This window comes from Anolis sagrei, chromosome 4 (genome assembly GCF_037176765.1).
Source record: "Anolis sagrei isolate rAnoSag1 chromosome 4, rAnoSag1.mat, whole genome shotgun sequence".
NCBI classification, from domain to species: Eukaryota; Metazoa; Chordata; class Lepidosauria; order Squamata; family Dactyloidae; genus Anolis; species Anolis sagrei.
Window position 1 is genome coordinate 59,515,430 of NC_090024.1, and position 15,143 is coordinate 59,530,572.

General features: G+C 38.9%; 1 protein-coding gene across 1 annotated transcript in view; it reads right to left on the reverse strand.

The window, feature by feature from the left end:
* The window catches only part of LAMA3 (laminin subunit alpha 3), a 167,718-nt gene that overhangs the window by 66,660 nt on the left and 85,915 nt on the right, over positions 1–15,143 (reverse strand). Inside the window, exons 35-40 of the mRNA XM_067467445.1 lie at positions 12,951–13,095; positions 11,738–11,878; positions 9,874–10,038; positions 8,421–8,522; positions 7,048–7,131; positions 4,021–4,251 (exon numbers count right to left, since the gene is read on the reverse strand). Of these exons, the coding sequence (XP_067323546.1) occupies positions 4,021–4,251; positions 7,048–7,131; positions 8,421–8,522; positions 9,874–10,038; positions 11,738–11,878; positions 12,951–13,095 (868 nt within the window). The remainder of the gene's footprint in view (positions 1–4,020; positions 4,252–7,047; positions 7,132–8,420; positions 8,523–9,873; positions 10,039–11,737; positions 11,879–12,950; positions 13,096–15,143) is intronic.

A 15,143-nucleotide genomic window follows, 5' to 3' on the forward strand; every position in this document is an offset into this window, starting at 1 on the left:
ATTTGCTCCACTCTCTTTTGAATAATGCTAAATTTGCATTAACATTTCAGTGCGAGAAAAACAAATTTAATGAGTATTAATTGTGTGTTCGGGAGAAAGATGGCAAGCATCAACATAAAGAGGAACAGCCTGGTTAGCGATTTGCTGACTTAAACTGTATAATGTGAATACTTCCCACGCAGAAAAGAGCAATGTTTTATGAAGAAGTCTCATGTCACCTAGTAGCAAACACTATAGTCCACTGCTTCTTAAACTCCTTTGCTCTATTTTGAGGTCACAAAAATTAGGCAGCAGAAAAAGGTTTCCGAATGCCTCCCATTTACAAAAATCTGTTACAGTGGATGCTGCAGAAAACTGTACTCCACAAACAGGAAAATCAGCCTGTTTAGCAAGCCTTGTAAATGCTGATTGTTATCAGTATACGTCTGAAAGTTATACCTATTTTATATACTTGTATACCTGGTGCAATGTTTTGAGTGGAAAGGGGTCGCGAGTGGAAAAAGGTTAGAAAGTCCTGCTACAAATGGATGAAGAGAGCAGCATTCAATCTAATATTTTCACTGAAAACACACTACTCCATACTTTTATATCAAGATTTTAAAACTTGAAAAGAGAGGAAGAAAGAGAAAAGGACAGACATTACCTGTCTTGGTTTGAAATCCCAGTGCATGTGTTGCTGTTGCCCTTGGCCCTGGAGAAGTGGAAGCAATGCTATTCTTTCTTGTGTAGCGTATCCTAAACATAGCCTCAGGCCAATGCACAACACCAGCCATCCGAGATTGCCTGGCCTTAGCACGCCAGTCTTCATTTTGCTTAATTTTAGGCTTTGCTGTTCATATGTCAGACACTTTCCCCTAACGTAGCCCTTCTTCTTATGCTACCTCTGATTGTTTAGCTTCTGACTAAGTCTGTGCCGTGATATGCCCCTCCTTTAAACTTTATACATGAGTCAAGTTGTGAAACACAGAGCAGCTCCTGAGGTTAATGAACCACTTTGCGATTCCTGCAAATGAACGTATATCTGAATTAAGGTGTGGCAGCCATCACCTTTCCTCCGCCTAACACAGTCAGACAGTATGAAATGATTAGAACGGTAAATCACAGGCTGAGCAGTTCTGTGGAAACATGTAGGGTGTGTGGGCTACTTGTCTGAGACACTCTGCACCTTCCTTTGGGCTACATATTTTTATCTGGCTAGTATAAGCACGGAAAGACCACACCAAAGAGGCACGTTGTGTGTTTGCAGAGCAGGGAGAGGAACGGGAAGAGTTTAATTCCTATCCCAAACACAAGTCTCAGCATGCTGATCAATTGAATATTTTGTATAATGAAGACTGATTAGAACAACTCCTTGCAAACTATTTTTTTCCAAATGACATTGCGCAATGCATAGTACTGTGCTTGCAACATGAGAAAGGAATGAGCAAATGCACACATCAATTTACTTAATGAAATGATTTCAGCTGGATAGCATGATCAGAGACAAGAAATGGCAGAGGTTTGGGGCTTTTGATAGAAAATGGCATTTTTAGTGTTGAACTTTTCACACTCCCACCACACCTGTCAAAATTCAGCCCTGTATAAAAAAGGAATGCATTCTATTTTAAGGTTCAGACTATTTAGTCATCTCACAATTAAGGAAAATGCTTTAGGTCTATAAGGTTTGTAATAATTCTATAGCAGAAAGGAACCATTCAGATATCTTGACCATTTATATAGTCTCACAATGTTGTAAGAAGAATTTTACCATTTATCCGGTGCTAAAGAGATGCAGGTAAGGAAGGAATTAAATACAGATTTTGTTGGAAATAGCAACCTTCTACAAGCCTCCTTTACTAGTTATTTGTTATGTATTTAATTGATATTGCTTACTGTGTTGTATATGTGTGTGTTGGTATGCAAATTTTCCTTAACTCTATATTGTGGGAGGGGCTGCAGACCATGTGACCACATCTGGGATTATTCAGGACTCAGACTCCAATTTAGAAACAATATGCTTTTAGAAATAGTACAGTTTAGAAGTCAGTAGAAACAGAATATTGTAAAGCCTCCATTAGACTCCCAGAACAAAAAAAATACTTTTTTTATACTATGGATTGTTAAGATTCTAAGAAAGATGCCCTGTGTTATCTGCACAAAGTACTTCAAATCATATCTGCAACTGGACTGATATGCAATGTACCTGTATGCTGAATACATGAAGTTTGTGAGCAAACGAACTATGTTACTTTTAAAGAAGTCTACTTATTTTTGGTCTCTTGACTTAAACCAAGGGAGAGTAGATGTTTTTGGGCAACTGAAAGAACACTTCTGAAACCCTGCGCACTCGCTTGTTCTCCCTCTATCTATCTATCTATCTATCTATCTATCTATCTATCTATCTATAATATGTTTGTGCATTGGCATACCTTTGCCCCTAACAGCTCAAAGTGATATCTAGGTATATCAGTTTAACAGCTGAGAAACCTAATTTGCCTGGCATGAATACTAGTCAATATTTACCGCTAAGGAGAAGGTTGACTCAAGTGAGTTTTTAACTCTTCTCAGGGAGATTCCCGGTCTTCCAAAATGGTAATGAATACCATTTTCCAAAAGGTTATGGAAATTTCCATTTCCCAAAAGGTTATGGCATCATTTCCCCAAAAGGTTATGCCTTTCAAAAGGCTATAATAATCCAAAATATTTTGCATATTCAAGAGTTAAGATTAAGACAGTTACCACACATGCTCCTCCAATGAACAATTGTGGCTAAAAATATTATTCAGAAACATGCATGAATATGTATTAAGCATGCTGAGGGAAACACTGAACAGAAGAAATTAGCACCAACGTATTACAGTAAGTAATGATCACTGCTGCTTCCTGGCAAGTGAAGGCCAAACTGGGTGATAAATGGGGATGCATTCTCTCTCTTCTGGATTCACTCCTAGCTATCTGGGTTCCTGGTGATTCATATGTGTATTACTCTGAGCGATGACAAAGGTTTTCTGCCCAGAAGCTAAAATCGTTAATAGGTTATATTGGCTTTTTCCCTTTAAGCTATTGAAATATTGGATTCACTGTTTTGTATGGTCATTTATACTGATAGCCACTTTGAATTACAAAAAGATAAATATGACATACTAAACTGGACAAGGTGTCTAACAGCACAAGCATGTACAGCATCTCTTATCTGGAATTCCTAGATCTAAAATATTACAGAATCCAAAGCATGTCCACCTGAGTGGTTGAGATAGTAATGCCTTCACTTTCTGATGGCTCAATGTGCACAGACTTATGCACAACATATTAATATTTTACAAAGTTACCCTGAGGATAAAAATGAACATGAAAGAAACATTAATTTCATGCTAGACTTGGGTCTCATCTCCAAGATATCTCATTATGTAAAATATAAAGATAAAGGTTTCCCCTTGATATTAAGTCTAGTTGAGTCTGACTCTGGGGGGTAGTGCTCATCTCCATTTCTAAGCCGAAGAGCCGGCATTGTCCACAGACACCTTCAAGATCATGTGGCTGGCATGTCTGCATGGAGCGCCATTACCTTCCCACCAAAACAGTACCTATTGATCTACTCACATTTACATGTTTTCAAACTGCTAGGTTGGCAGAAGCTGAGACTAACAACAGGAGCTCACCCCGCCCCACGGATTCGAACTACCAACCTCCCAGTCAGCAAGTTCTGCAGCTTAGCGGTTTAACCTACTGCACTACTGTGGTCCTTCTGTAAATAGTATTATTATTACGTGCATATGTACAAATATGAGTATTCTAAAATATGAAAAAACTCAAAACTAATATTTTGGATATGGGATAGTCAACCTGTACACTTTCAAGATGCAGCATAAGCAACAGAGTTAAGATATTTCAGTAAACTGCCAACGCAGTTCATAAATACATTTCTAGTGTGCTTTCAAGTTAAATCAATGTGAACAATCATCTTTCTCTGCCATAGCTAAGTCAATACTTGCTCTCATGAGCAATATCTCACAAATGATGGAGACAAAGAAAATTTCCTACCTGGCATGAATCACCCAGATATCCAGCGGGGCAGGAGCATGTCTCTACATTATAAGCATCATTGGCACTTCCTGTACCTGTGGCTTCTTCCAGCCCAACCTCGCCCAAGGTTAACCGCTGAGATTCTGTGAAATAAAGCCCTCTGATTTGTAATCCTTCTAGTCTAGACAGGACCATCATCAGCTCCTCTCGCGATACCAAGTCATTGCTGCTTGCATGTCTGAAGTTCCCCTGAATGTAAGAGATACAAGGAGAGATCGGCACTTGAGAAGTCTTACTCATATAGTACAACCAACCTAGAAATATATTACTGCACAGAAAAAAGAGGGAGCAATTTTAGAACAAAGGCTTCTTGGACTATGCAAGAAGCTTCTATTTTAGGTAATATTGTTACACAAAAGAAGGCTCTAAAACAGGCATGAGCAAAATTCAGCCATCTAGGTGTTTTGGACTTCAACTCCCACAATTCCTAATAGCCTACCGGCTATTAAGAATTATGGAACTTGAAGTCCAAAACACCTGGAGGGCCAAAGTTTGCCCATGCCGACTTTAGAAACTCCTTTTTGAAATTGGAATTACGTGGTCCCTTGGCAAGTTAGTCAAACAGAACAAAATTGGTATATATATATATATATATATATATATATATATATAATACTTTTATTGTGTTTTTTATTATATTTACAGCGAAAGTGGATGAAAACATGGGTCTTACTTAAGGGTAGCTAGAAAGAAAAAGATAGAAAAGTAGTGAAGACAAGAAAGAAAGAGAAAAAAACAATTTAAAATATTGTTAGAAAATAAAACCAAGCAATTTTCTTTTACTATATAAACAAGTTCTGTCCAATTTATGTATTCTCCACAAGTCCAAAATATAATTCACTTTGCATAGAATACAAATGCTAGAGCTTGAAGGGCGTTTGGGAGACTATGGCTAAGGAATTGTGGAGCAAGATTTATCCCTTATTGACAAACCTTGTTTTAGCCATTAAATTCCTAAAGAAGGTGATTTTTATTTGATTTTTTTTTGGAATGGCACATATGCAACTGAAGGTAGAATGTAGCACCAAGTATCTTTCCTTTTTGAGTGTGGGTATGAATCAGATGAGAACCCAGCCTGACTTTTAACTTTCATGCCATCAGAACAAGCAGCTGTTTAACTGCAAACACTGCACATTAGTTCTTTAAAAACCACTGAATAATAATAATAATAATAATAATAATAATAATAATAATAATAATAATAATAATAATATTGTGGGACTTTCGAATCCAGACTGACAAAGTTTTGGAACACAACACGCCACACATCACGATTGTGGAAAAGAAAATGTCTGGATTATTGATGTCACCATACCGGATGACAGTCACATTGAGGAAAAACAACAGGAAAAACTCAGCCGCTATCAAGACCTCAAAATCGAACTGCAAAGGCTCTGGCATAAACCAATACAGATGGTCCCAGTAGTCATCAGCACACTGGGTGCCATGCCAAAAGATCTCAGCCGGCATTTGGAAACAATAAACATCGACAAAATCATGATCTGTCAACTGCAAAAGGCCACCTTACTTGGATCTGAGCGCATCATTCGAAAATACATCACACGGTCCTAGACGTTTGGGAAGTGTTCGACTTGTGATTTTGTGATACAAAATCCAGCATATAGATCTCGTTTGCTGTGACATACTGTGCTTTTGTGTCAATAATAATAATAATAATAATAATAATAATAATAATAATAATGGGTTGCTGTGAGTTTTCCAGGCTGTATAGCCATGTTTTAGGAGCATTCTCTCCAGATGTTTCGTCCACATCTAAGGCAGGCATCCTCAGAAGTTGTGACATCTGTTGGGAACTAGGCAAGTGAGGCTTTTATATCTGTGGAATGTCCAGGGTAAGGCATTCCAGGGTGGGACAATTAATAATATTAATAATATCCTTGATGCCATTTTCACAGCTCAACTTACTTTCCCCCAAACATGAGAAATCTTGGACAGCACAAGGTTTCATTCCTTTGGTGAACAAGGAAGCATCAGAAAAAGAAAAATATCTCTGTAGTATCTTTTTTTACAAAGGTGCAAGCAAAGCAAGTAGAGTCCAGAAGTAAGTGGTCCAATGGTAATCCTGCATTGGACTCCCAAACAGCAGCCACTCCAAATGGAAATTTTACATCAATCCAAATGCAATTAAAAACACTGTATCCTCTCTCACAGCATTCAAATTGCAAATCTTCTATATATTGTTTCAGTAATTTATGGGGGAAAATGGTCTCAGGACCTGCACTAAAGGAAACTGAATATTAAGGAACAATCCTTGGCTGATTAGTTAGCAAGAAGCAAAGGAACTAGACCATCCCCTGCACTTGATCTGAATCATGGCTGGTACTGCAATCATTGCTGGTGACTTATCATTTGTCATTGCTTTCTGCTCTGGCTAGGGCAAATGGCAATTTTAGTACACAACATCTGGAAGAGACACATTCTTTGCCTCTGCTCTGTAGTGCGCTTTCCACTCCAGGTGAGAAGTGACACTTGCAATACATATGCAACATGTGCTCATTCATATTCACAGTGGGTGGTTTTTGGTTTTTTGTGCTGTATGGCCATGTTCTAGAAGCATTCTCTCCAGAAGTTTCACCTGTATCTGTGGCAAGCATCCTTTTTTAAAACCTCACAACCTTTGAGGATGCTTGCCACAGATGCAGGTGAAACGTCAGGAGAGAATGCTGCTAGAACATGGCTATACAGCCTGAAAAACCTACAACAACCCAGTGATTCCGGCCATGAAAGCCTTTGACAATATTCACAGTTTCATGAAACAACTACTGCATGTATAAGCCACTTCTGTACTGTTGTATTTGTGCACACATTCCATGTTTCTCTCAATTACGTTTAATCACTATTTGGGATTACAGCCTTGAAAATGTACTTTGAAACAAGATAATTTCAGTATTTGGTTTTTGTGCTATAAATAGGAATGGGGGGGGGGGGGAGATGACAGAGCCAGAGAGTTCATTTAATTCTTACCTCCACTAGTTTAACGGAACCATAATACTGTTTGTCAGGCAAAGGATTGTTAGGATCCATGTAGATTAGCTTCATCTGTTGCCCCTGTGCAAAAATATTATCAGTCTAGCATCAGTACATGTAGAATTTTCTTTCTTTCTTTTTCTCTTTGTATTAATTTTAAAAGCTTGCATCCCACTTTGTTCTAAAAGATTAACTCAGATTCATGTGTGAGAGAAACATTAAAAAAAGCCGAAGAAATAATGTACATATGCAACCTCCCACATTTTAAAATACTGTTAGAGGGCTATATAAAAAGAAGAGAAATTATCAGTACTGGGTGATTTTGGGCAAGTTACACTCTCTTAGTCTAAGACAGCATTTCTCAATCTGGGGGTGGGGGCCCCTGGGGAAGGATCCGAGGGGATGTCAGAGAGGTCACCAAAGACCATTGGAAAACACAGTCTTTTCTGTTGGTCATGGGGATTCTGTGTGGGAAGTTTGGCCCCATTCTATTGTTGGTGGGATTCAGAATACTCTTTGATTGTAGGTGAACTATAAATTCCAGAAACCACAACTCCCAAATGTCAAGGTCTATTTTCCCCAAACTTCACCAGTGTTCACATTAGGAAATATTGAGTATCCTTGCCAAATGTGGTCCAGATCCATCATTGTTTGAATCCACAGTGCTCTCTGGATGTAGGTGAACTACAACTCCAAAACTCAAGGTCAATGCCCACCAAACCCTTTCAGTATTTTCTGTTGGTCATGGGAGATCTGTGTGCCAAGTTTGGTTCAATTCCATCATTGGTGGAGTTCAAAATGCTCTTTGATTGTAGGTGCATCGGGTATTTGTGCCAAATTTGGTGCAGTGAATGAAAATACATCCTGCAAATCAGATATTTACATAACCATTCATAACAGTAGCAAAACTACAGTTATGAATGAAGTAGCAACAAAAATAATTTTATTGTTGGGGATCACCACAACATGAGGAACTGTATTAAGAGGTCACGGCATTTGGGAGGTTGAGAACCACTGGTGTAAGAAGAAGGCAAGGGCAAACCCCTCTCAATAAATCTTGCCAGAAAATCCCATGACAGGGTTGCCACAAGTTGGGAACAACTTGAAGGGACATAAACAACATGCTTATAGTATGATTGTTAAGTGCAAACTACTGTTGTTGTTCACCAAGATAAACACATTTCATTCCCTTATTTCTTTGCAGGGATTTTTTCAACTGAGCAGCAGGGAAGAAAACTGTGAATGGAAGGTAAACTAGCAGCCCTTTCCCTCAAAAACATCCCAGGAAGAAAACATCATCGGAACAAGATAACAATTTTTAAAGCAGTTTAGCACTTCAGGGGCTCAGAGTTAAATACTGTTTTACTTACAGTTAGCTGCACATCAGGCCTTTTGGGCAGTAAAGCCATGCCTTCACTGGGTAATCCAAAGGTTTTGACCTGATACGTCAAATAGCCTCCATATGAAGAAAGCTGAGCCACAGATTTAAGGAGATAATGAGAGAGATAATGAGAGATTATGATATTATTTCTAAGCATCAAAATCACAGTTTTAATGTTCTAGCATGACATGTTCCAGAACTACCAGCAACAGGTGCCACAGAGATATAATACACAGAGGTATTAGGAAAAAGCCACATGTTCTTGACCAAGCATACCCAAAATGCTTTATTTTGTGGGAATAAATAGCTGTTTGCATTGCAATAATACTGCAAAATATTATTATATGTATGAGAAGGATGCAGTCCCAAGGACATCTTTTAATTCCTAAGGGCACAAGAATCCCCAATTTTTAATAGATACATACATGCTTATTCAGTAAGGAAAGCTGTGGAATTGGAACAAATGGTTCATCCCCTTACCACTGACAATTGCTAATAATAATAATAATAATAATAATAATAATAATAATAATGAGGAGTAGGAGGAGGAAGAGGAGGAGGAGGAGGAGGAGAAATGGTGGGATCACAAGCCTGAAAAAGTTACAGAAAATGAATACGTCAAACTACTCTGAGACTTCCGAATTTAGACAGACAGAGTTTTGGAACACAATACTCCTGACCTCACGATTATGTTTAAAAAACCATGTCTGGATTGTTGATGTTGCAATCCCAGGTGACAACAAGATTGAAGAGAAACAACTGGAAAAGCTGACATGATATGAGGATTTAAAGATCGAACTGCAAAGACTCTGGCACAAGCCAGTAAAGGTGATCCCAGTGGTGAATTAAAACAAAATCACAAAAAACCCATAAAAACATAAACCATCAAAAAACAACAACCAAAAAACAACAACCAATAGCTAAGCACAATGGGTGTATTCAGAGCTGAAAGGGCAGAGAAAGGGCTTTTGCAAAACAACGGCATGGCGGGGCTGGCAGTAAGATGCAAAAGTCAGATAATTAAGTTAGAGCTAGAAGGGCCACGTCAAATGAGCCGATTAGTCAAAGGCATCCAAGTTTTCAGGCCTTTATAGAAGTGGACAAGGTGGACGCTAATCTAATCTCTCTGGGGAGGGAGTTCCAGAGCCTGGGGGCCACCACCAAGAAGGCCCTCTCCCTCCTCCCCACCAACCATGCTTGTGATGGACGCAGGAGCAAGAGGAGGGCCTCCCCAGCAGATCTTAAAGTTCAGGCAGATGCCATCACTTGTCTAAGGACTGAAAATAAAGGAAATGATGTCATGGCATCATAAAAGAAATGTTGTGTAGAAAGAGAGAAGGGGGAAAAGAAAAGAGGTTACATCACTGAGCTAGGAATAAGACAGATCTTTGCAATGGACCTTGGACAGTAAAAAGAGTCAGAAAACATTGAAAGACACATACCTTATCTCCCAAGTAAGGTGAAGGTGCCACCCAATATAAACTGCACACAGAGGGAAGTAGCTCCTGGACATCAGCAACAACACTGTTGCTTCCGGGATTGAAAATAACTGGGATGTTCATACTGTTATCCACATCTTCCAGATGCCAGTTCCTCATCTCAACAAACTAAGTACAAAGCAAACAAAAGATAGAAAGGTTTCTGTGACTGAACAAAGCTTTCCCCTGTGCATGTGAGTTCATATCCATGGCCATCTTATTCCTGAAGGGAATTTCTACTTGCTTCAAGTGAAATATGTTTTCTGGCTTTTTGCTATGAACAGCAACAGCCTTGGGTCTTTCGTGCCACTACAAATCACCCTTCAGCTAAACCATCTCAAGCTAGTTGTTCCATTTGCTCACAGTGATTAGCTTCCAACTTCAGAGAGATGACAGACACCACCATCCACATCATAAGCCCAAAGTAAGCTTTCTCAACTTCTGGATGCACTGACTGGCAATCCCCATCATCCATACCTAATGTGGCCAATAGCCAAGGAAATGCAAGTAATAGAACACAAAATTGTGATGATGCCAGATTGAGGAAGGTTTTGCTAGGAAGGTGGATTTCTTCAGCTGTATACATTGAACTGTAAGTGAAATGCTGATAAACTATGTAATAGATGGATGAGAGTCATGTCATAGAGAAGCTGATTGTGAGTCTCCTTTGTGGAGAGAGAAAGGGGTATAAACAAATATCATCATAATCCACATTGCGGCAGGTGAAACATGTATTTGGCCTAAGGGCTGAGAAGAGCGGTATACAAATAAAGTAAATAAATAAATAAATAAATTCTGCTTCTACTCATTGTAAATAAGCAAAGTAACCTTCCTTCCAAAAAGATTTAAATCAGTGAACACAAGACTAGTGCTGGGACAAAATTAACATATTATCCTTACTAAGACAAACAGATTTCAGAATAACACTTCTAAGAAGAATTTTTCACAGTCCAAGTGCCTAAAAAGGAGTATTAAATAGTCAGATCAAGCCTACAAGCCAGATCAGAAAAAAAATTATGATTTTGTGTGTGGGAAAATGTATGTTTTTCCCTACAGGGACAAAAAACAACAACTTCAGGTAAAAGGGTAGTTTATAGTGTGAGAAAACAGCATATATTTGCATGCAGGGAATCTAAACCTCTCCTCCAGATGGCACTTTATTTTGTTTCATGGCCCAACTCTTAAATTCTGTAGCTGCTTTTAACATAATCTTTATTATTGTTGTTATTTGGATCATAAGGTAGAGGTTTCCCCTTGATATTAAGTCTAGTCATGTCCGAGTCTGGGGGGGGGGGGGAGTGGCACTCATCTCCATTTTTACGACAAAGAGCCAGTGTTGTCCGTAGACACCTCCAAGGTTATGTGGCCAGCATGACTGCTTGGAGCACCGTTACCTTCCCGCCAGAGCAGTACCTATTCACATCTGCATGTCTTCAAATTGCTAGGTTGGCAGAAGCTGGGGCTAACTGCAGGAGCTCACCCTGCTTCCCAGATTCAAACCACCAACCTTTCAGTCAGCAAGTTCAGCAGCTCAGCAGTTTAACCTGCTGTGCCACCGGGGGTCCCATTTGGATTTATTTTTATTTGTCGTGTCAGGACAACCAGTCAAATTTGGATCATATAAGTAGAATATAACATATCTACATTTCCTAACTAGAATTTTTATAAAACCACAGAGGTGATGAATATAATATCTATATCTATATATTAAAGAAAATTCCATACACCCCCCACCCCCCTCCAATACTTTTAACTCAAAATGGTAGATTGTTACCTTATCTAGCTATTCCCTTAGAAGCAACAGTTTTCGGGGGAGAGGGGGACATACCGTTATTCTGTCTTTATTCGTACTGTGACAAATATTGGTTGCTCCGAAACAAAAGCAATTGGTGCAACCCTTTGGATTAGTGGCGTCCAAGTAAAATGATCCAGAGCGGCACATGTCACACTGAATACCTTCAACATTCTCCTATAAGTCAGTTGTAAGAAGTCATTAAATGTTTCCACATAAAGCTCCTGCAGTAATAATATACATATGAGAACAGCTATAACACATACACCAATACTAGACATAATTGTTCAAGGGCTTTATTTTTAATGCGTAGAAGTACACATTTAAATAAATATCTTTGGGGGGGAGGGAGAGCTTCAGCCTTTAAATTGTGCCCCTTTTAGTGTACAGCAAACAAATCCATCAATATTATGGATATGTGTCCTTAAATTAAAGCCCTCCCAGGCAAACATTTTTGTGAATGGTTGTCACACATTTTTATTGTTGGGAGGCATGGGCACATACATTACATGAAATTCTTGATCTTGAGATTCTACAAATCAGGGATGGGTTATGCTGGGGGGAGGGGAGGTGGGATATAAAATTAAAAACCACATGCATTCTGTTTTGTTTCCACATGTACTAGCATGAAAACGAACAAAATCTGGCTACCAATATTTAATAAAACTCTAAAATTGGGACAGTAAATAAAGAACAACATTCCGAAAACAAGGGAATTCCAGACAAGAAACAATCAGGGCCAGCTAACCTCCCAATAAAGGATCCCGAGGCAGCAACCAGCCAGGGTTTGAAGCTGTAAGGCCATTCAGTGCTAATCAAGGTAGCCAGTTACAACATTCACACTTGCCTCAAGAAGACAAATGTTCTTTCTCACACCCTTGACATTCCAATTATATAGAAACCTCACTTGCCTAGTTTACAACAGACCTCACACCTCTGAGGATGCCTGCCCTAGATGTAAGCAAAATGTCAGGAGAGAATGCTTCTGGAACATGGACATACAGCCCAGAAAACTCACAGCAATTTATTGCAACAATAACTAAACAGAATCCCTTTAGGAAAATGATCAGAATTAACATTTGTATTTGATTTCATGATGTATCTGTTAAAGCAAGGGTAGTCCTATATTTTCAATAAATATTTATTTGGTATTATTTCTGAAAACATGGGAATGGCAATAATTGTCGAAAGAAGAATGAAATGTTAATAATGCAAATTACATTGACGTTTGAATGAAAAAGGACCTGACCTTACAGAGGCAAACTCCTGTTTGTGGATCACAAACATTTGGTTCTGTTCCTCCTCTATTACAATTGCAGGGCTTGCAATTTGGAAAACCGTAGGAACCAGGAGCGCACTGATCACATTGTCGGCCTGCTATTCCTGAGCGGCATCTTCAATGATAAACCAAACATAGAAATTATATCTAATGATAAGAATTTCTTATATTAGAGAGAAATGCTGAACGTAGTAAAGCCTGTGTATGCTTGTGCTCGCAAGTCTCGAAAAGTAGTTGACATTTTGACACAATGTTGCATTCCAATACATGCATGTTTTTATAGTAAAATGAAATTTTGACACAACGCTGCATTCGGATACACGCGTGTATTTAGCATAAAGCTACCAGACTGAGTATACGCACAGTGGAATCTGTGATGCCCAAAGCAACCACAATCAGCCTAGCTTTCATTTTACCTCAGCAGTAAAAGTAATGAAAAATGAGTTCTAGCAACCAATCGCTGCACGGCTTTCCTTTAACCTCTGCAGTAAAAGAAATAACAACCAATCACAGCTCAGATTTCTTTATACCTCAGCAATATAAGAAATCCCACCCAAACACAGAGCAGCTGTCATTTCACCTCAGCAGAATAAAAAATGAAAGCTGAGCTGTGTTTGGTTGCTCTAGGCATACCACTCATTCTTACCAACATGGTGTACGAGTACTAACAACTTCAAATTCTAAGATGCCTTGTGTTCTCTATGAATATCAATAAAGCGCAGGAGAAATCTTTGCAAGTAGGTAAAGGTTAGGTAAAGGTTTTCCCCTGACATTAAGTCCAATCGTTTCCGACTTTGGGAGTTGGTGTTCATTTCCATTTCTAAGCCGAAGAGCCGGTGTTGTCCGTAGACACCTCCATGCAGTCATGTTGTCCGTGGCCAACATGACTGCATGGAGCGCCGTTGCCTTCCTGCCGGATCTAGACCTATTGATCTACTCACAATTGCATGTTTTCGAACTGCTAGGTTAGCAGAAGCTGGGGGTGACAGCGGAAGCTCACGCCACTTCCCTGATTCGAACCTGCGACCTTTCGGTCAACAAGTTTAGCAGCTCAGTGGTTTATCCCACTGCGCCACCAGGGGCAAGTGTGCGGTCTGAATTTAGAAAACAATTGCTTCTCTCATGGGCACTTATACGTCGCATGCTTCAGAGTTGGTAAACCATTGGATCTTTATGTTTATTCAAAAAACGGACAAACCAAAAATGTAGTCCATCCACAAGTTTAACAATAAAAATATATTTCTGTAATAAACCTCTTTTCCTTTCCTTTCCTTTCATTTTCAGGGAAAGCAAGGGCCCTTCCAGGCAGCCATGTAACCCAGAATATCAAGGCAGATAATCCACAATATCTGCTTAGAACTGGATTATCTGAGTCCATACTGCCATATAATCCAGTTCAATGTGGATTTTATACAGCTGTGTGGAAGGGGCCATAGACCCAAGTCAAATCTAATTATTAAAACTCTTTTCAGTTTATCACAGCTACATTTTGTTACAAGAATTATAAATCAGCATGTGGGTCTGGAGGCACACTGTTGAGGCATAATACGAAGGCTCTTTGTTATCTATATGTCTAGTAAATTAAAAGAAAATTGGACAGTGTGTTAAGGCTTTGAACTTCAGTCGTCTCTGAATTTCTCAGTGGAAATGTTTCAGAGGAAAAATGCAGTAACTCATTTTAAAACCATGTGATTAATGTTCTGGAAAGAACGTATTATTGTTTGCACATTTCAAAATAGCAGCCTTCAACAGTGGTTGAAGAATGTATCTTTATTGTAAAAACTATGATCAAGTTCACAGTGAATTGATATGATTTATTCTTACTAAATCATAGTAAGTTTTCTGTGGGCTCCAATACACAAAAAGAGCTCTACAACAGCAAAAGGAAACCCCTTCAGTTTACAAAACGTGTCTTGTATGTCAGGAGAAACTACATAGTCTAAATTGGTTCTGGTTCCACTTTTTGGAAGGAAAGTGATGATATAAGAAAATATGTCAATTTCTCTAAACATCTAGATCAGGGATGGGCAAACTTCGGCTCTTCAGGTGTTTTGGACTTCAACTCTCAGCATTCCTAACAGCCTACTGGCTGTTAGGAATTGTGATTTTGTCATTTGGGAATTGTGGTTGCTGGGACTTATAGTTCACCTACCATCAAAGAGC